Consider the following 4122-nt stretch of genomic DNA (forward strand, 5'->3'; position numbering starts at 1 on the left):
CGGGGGGGGGGGGGGGCGCACCGAAAAGTGCAGAAACTCGCACACGCCAACCACCGCCAGGAGGGCCCACATGTGTCCAGACTCGACCATCCGGTCGTGCGCCTAGAAGGTTCCCAGAAGGTTCTAGGTCGACCATCCGGTCGTGTGCCTGCGAAACAGGTCACGGCAGTGTCGTGGACGTGTCTCGGAAGAGTCTCTCGGAAAGGGCGCCTGCAGGGGAGAGGCTCCGAGAAGGCTCTCGAGACCTGCCCCCCCCCCTCCCCTTCCCCAAAGCGTCTCCCAAGTGTTTCGGAAGCGTCTCGGAAGCGTCTCAGAGGCGTCTCGGAAGTGCCGCCTCAATCGAGGAGCACTTGATGTCGAGGCCGGGCAAGCCCCAGCCCGCATCGTTGGCGAGGAAGCCAGCCACCGCGAGCATGCACACGCGCCCGTGCCTAGAGTGGCGAGGGCGGTGACGGTGGAGCGGTCGAGGAGCGGGGAAGGTGAGGGCGGTGCGAGGCGGCGGGGGAGGTGCATACACTGAGAGAGAACAAGTCTCTCACCCACGGTCTCTCTCCGGCGTACACTGAGAGACGAGGCGGCGGCGGCGGCGGCGGCGACGGCACAGGGCAAGAGTGGCAGCAGCCCGGAACTGGGAGGCTGCATAGCTGGCATCGGGCGCGGCCGGTGGGGACAAGAGCAGGCCCGCCGTGGCCTCGCACGGACGGCGGGGCACTGACCGGCCATGGTAGGGCTAGGGGCGGCGGGCTGGACGGCGACGGCGGCATTTGCGGAGGCGAGCGAGCAGCGGCCAGCGGCCCGCGCGGCGCGGCGGCGCCGGCGGCGCCAGCGCTCGCGGGCGGTCTGGGATTCGAGAGTCGCGTCTCTACGAGGAGGCTGCGCACTTGAGCTCAGCCTCGCGCAGCCAGTTCACGTCGTACTTGCTCGCGAGGTCGAGCGGGTCGTACACCGTGCCCTTGATGGAGTACTTTCCGATCATGCTGTCGACACTGCCCGCCATCGACACGGCAGCACGGGTGACGGCGACCGAAGGCGCCGCGGCGCCCGCCAAGCCAAGCGCGAGAGGGCTGATCGCTCCGAGCATTTTGTGCAGCTGGTGCAACTAATTGTGGCTGTTTTTCTTTTTTCTTTGTGCCTTCGTTGAATAATAATACAGACGGATGGACACTTGCTGTAGCGACATGACACGCACACACTCACACCGCACCGCACCCCGCACCCGCACCCCCCCCTGCCCCCTCCTCGCCTGAGTTGGAAGGAGATGGGAAGATGGAACAGCCCGAGGGAGAAGCGGAACGAAAATACGTATGGGAGGTTGAAGTTGTGCACCACGCTGCCCGGCGTTTCTCACTTTCCGGGACAGCCCCGCCCTTGTGAGTGTCGCGGGGGAGGTCAGGGACCCTCTGCCAAGGCGCCGGGCGGTGTTCGCCGGCGCCTCCGTTGAGCAGTGAGCCTGAGGGTGGGGTCGGCCAGATAGCCGGCGGTCCCCACGAGATGAGCCGCCGTGCCGGGGTCCGCGCCCCTCCCGGAGGGTGAAGGCATGCCCGCGGTAGTGGGCGTTGCCTGCGTGCTCCAGGGTGCCACTGGGCTCCACCCCGTTATGCCTGCCGAGGGGCGGTGGCCCATCGGCCGGCGGGGTGCGCCCGCCGTCGCGTACGCCCACACCGTGATGGCCAGGTCCTGAGGCTTGAAGCCAGCCAGCCCGCTGCGCACCGCCGCCTCCGCCACCGCCGCGTACAGCGCGTCCGCAGCCACGCCCGCCGTCGCGTACGCCCACACCGTGTTGGAGAGGTTCTGAGGGTTGAAGCCATCCAGCCCGCCGCGCACCGCCGCCTCCGCCACCGCTACGAACAACGGGTGCACCATCCTCGCTTGCAGGCCGCACTTTGCAACGCTGTGAGACACGTTGGCCAGCTCGCGTGCACGGCACGAAGGAATGAGGTCCAGCGTGCGCTGCACCAGCTGCTCAAGCTGCCCCTCGTGCCGCCGCTCGACGCGCTGCTTGCCCAGTTTGTTCCACAGGTTCGCAGCGTGGATGTGGTCCAAGCTCGCGCTGTGGGCAGCAAAGAGCGTGAGCAATGCGTCAGCGCAGCCAGCATTTGAGATGTGGCTGCTGAGCTGCTTAGCATTGAGCTGACCACCGGCAGCAGAGCGGTTGAGCGTCACAGCTCGGTGATCGCGCCGGCCGGACACCACTGAGACCACGGCCGTTCCGGGCATTTGAACGCGACCTTCGGGGGCAAAGACATGGGCTCTATGGCTCAGACTGGACTCCTCTTGGTCCCTTCTGATGCCCTAGGCCACACCTGGGCCTTACCTGGAGCTCTAGGGGGCGGGCAGGGTTTGCCCCCCCCAACTGGCCCGAGGGACCTTGTGTGCCGGTGATAGTACTAGCACGCGCCAGTTCGCACCTGTGTCGAGCCTGTGTGCTGTGAGAGAGAGTTCTTTTGTTTAATTTCTAAAATGTGTGCTGTGAGAGAGAGTTGTTTTAAGGGGTCACACCCGACGACCTCGGGAACTAGCCGGGGCAGTCGGAGAAGGGGCAACTCCGTGCACTGACGGTCGGCCGTCAGAAAACACGCCTCCGTGGCTCGGGTTACACCAATCCTCGCTACCCAACGCGGCCAAAGGATATCCACCTCGAGAACCTCGAGAGAGAGAGTTGTTTTTGTAAATTCTTTTTGCCAGCATTTGGCGCGCGCGATGGACGACACCTTTGGCGACGATGGCTCCGGGAGCGAGGATGACGAGAAGGAGTCCGAGGCGCCCTCCTTCTACGAGAAGGACTGCATTCTCTTTGTGATCGACGCACGGCAAGCCATGCTCGCCGAGCCGGCGCCGGGCGAGCCACCGCCGCTGACGCAAGCGCTGCGCGCGGTGGCGGCGACGATGCGCAAGCGAGTCTTGGCGGGCGACGGCGACCAGGTCGGCGTGATGCTCTTTGGCACGCGCGAAAAGTCGGCGCCCGAGGGGCTCCAGTCCTTCGACCACACGTTCGTCCTGCTTCCGATGGCGGAGCCGCACGCGGCGGTCATCGAGAAGATGCAGAACGTCGCGGCGGGGGACCTCTCCGAGTTTGGGCACATGGAGGAGGGCGGCGAACCCCTCGTGATCGAGTCTGTCCTGTGGCAGATCTCGATGCTGTTTGCGCACGCCAAGCCAAAGCCGGGCGCGCGCAAGCGCGTCTTCTTCCTCACGAACGACGACGCTCCGTGCGAGGGCGGCGACGCGCAGAAGAGGGCGGCGCAGCGCGCGGCGGACCTCGGCGACGCGCGCATCTGGCTCGAGCCCCTCTTCTTCGCTCCTCCGGGCCGGGCCTTCAACCTCGGCGAGGGCTCCTCCCTACTCCTCTCGCACGCACGCCACGCCACACCGCGCATGCCACACACCTCGGGCCATCTCGCACAACCTCGCACAACCTCGCTGGCGCGGCTGCGCTGCTGCGCGGCGGCCTCTTCACACCTCCAGCCGTGAAGCAGGCGAGGGCTCCTTCTGGCGGGAGGCGCTCGCCCGATCGCGCGAGAAGGCGCCGCCGCACAAGGACGCACACCCACGCACTGCCCACACCCACACACACACACACACACGCACACACGCACACACGCACACACGCACACACGCTCTCTCGCTCTCTCTCTCTCTCTCTCTCTCTCTCTCTCTCTCTCTCTCTCTCTCTCTCTCTCTCTCTCTCTCTCTCTCTCTCTCTCTCTCACCGCTCACCCACGCGCACCGGGCCTTGCACTTTCAATGCCGTGGGGCGCCTGTCGTCTAGACGTGGAGTCGCGAGGGACTAGCCTGGCCCTTGCCCCGTCGCCTCGTGTGTGTGTGGAGAAGTGTCCCTCACCCGAACCTCTTAGGCGTCGCAGCACAAGGACTCCGCCGGCGCGGCGCCGGTGGACGGCGACAGCGTTGCCGAGGCTGCAGGTGCGCTCTCCATCCCCATCGACGTGGCCACGTGCGTGTGCGCCGACGCCTCCAAGCTCGAGGCGAGGCTCGAGCGCGCGCAGGCGAGACACCTCCGAGACACTTCCGAGACGCCTCCGAGACGCCTCCGAGACACTTCCGAGACACTTCCGAGACACTTCTCCGCTCGGCCCTCGCCTCGCTCCGCCGCTCCCGCCCCCC

The 4122-nt window shown here is 66.4% G+C and overlaps 3 protein-coding genes across 3 annotated transcripts in view; 1 reads left to right on the forward strand and 2 right to left on the reverse strand.

Moving 5' to 3' along the window:
• Positions 1 to 123: 123 nt before the first annotated feature.
• Positions 124 to 1081, reverse strand: EMIHUDRAFT_218313 (hypothetical protein; the record flags this gene model as incomplete). Its single annotated transcript, XM_005760124.1, has 3 exons — positions 124 to 148; positions 351 to 431; positions 882 to 1081. 3 exons carry the CDS (start codon positions 1079 to 1081, stop codon positions 124 to 126), a joined length of 306 nt encoding a protein of 101 aa, XP_005760181.1.
• Positions 1082 to 1389: 308 nt separating this feature from the next.
• EMIHUDRAFT_218314 (hypothetical protein) lies at positions 1390 to 2217 on the reverse strand (the record flags this gene model as incomplete). Its single annotated transcript, XM_005760125.1, has 2 exons — positions 1390 to 1450; positions 1883 to 2217. 2 exons carry the CDS (start codon positions 2215 to 2217, stop codon positions 1390 to 1392), a joined length of 396 nt encoding a protein of 131 aa, XP_005760182.1.
• A 475-nt stretch (positions 2218 to 2692) lies between these two features.
• The window catches only part of EMIHUDRAFT_453298 (hypothetical protein), a 5900-nt gene continuing 4470 nt past the window's right edge, over positions 2693 to 4122 (forward strand). Inside the window, exons 1-3 of the mRNA XM_005760126.1 lie at positions 2693 to 3325; positions 3477 to 3523; positions 3855 to 3921. Coding sequence (XP_005760183.1) covers positions 2701 to 3325; positions 3477 to 3523; positions 3855 to 3921 — 739 coding nt within the window. The 5' untranslated portion in view covers positions 2693 to 2700. The remainder of the gene's footprint in view (positions 3326 to 3476; positions 3524 to 3854; positions 3922 to 4122) is intronic.

The sequence above is a fragment of the Emiliania huxleyi genome (assembly GCF_000372725.1).
Source record: "Emiliania huxleyi CCMP1516 unplaced genomic scaffold EMIHUscaffold_78, whole genome shotgun sequence".
Classification (NCBI taxonomy): domain Eukaryota; phylum Haptophyta; order Isochrysidales; family Noelaerhabdaceae; genus Emiliania; species Emiliania huxleyi.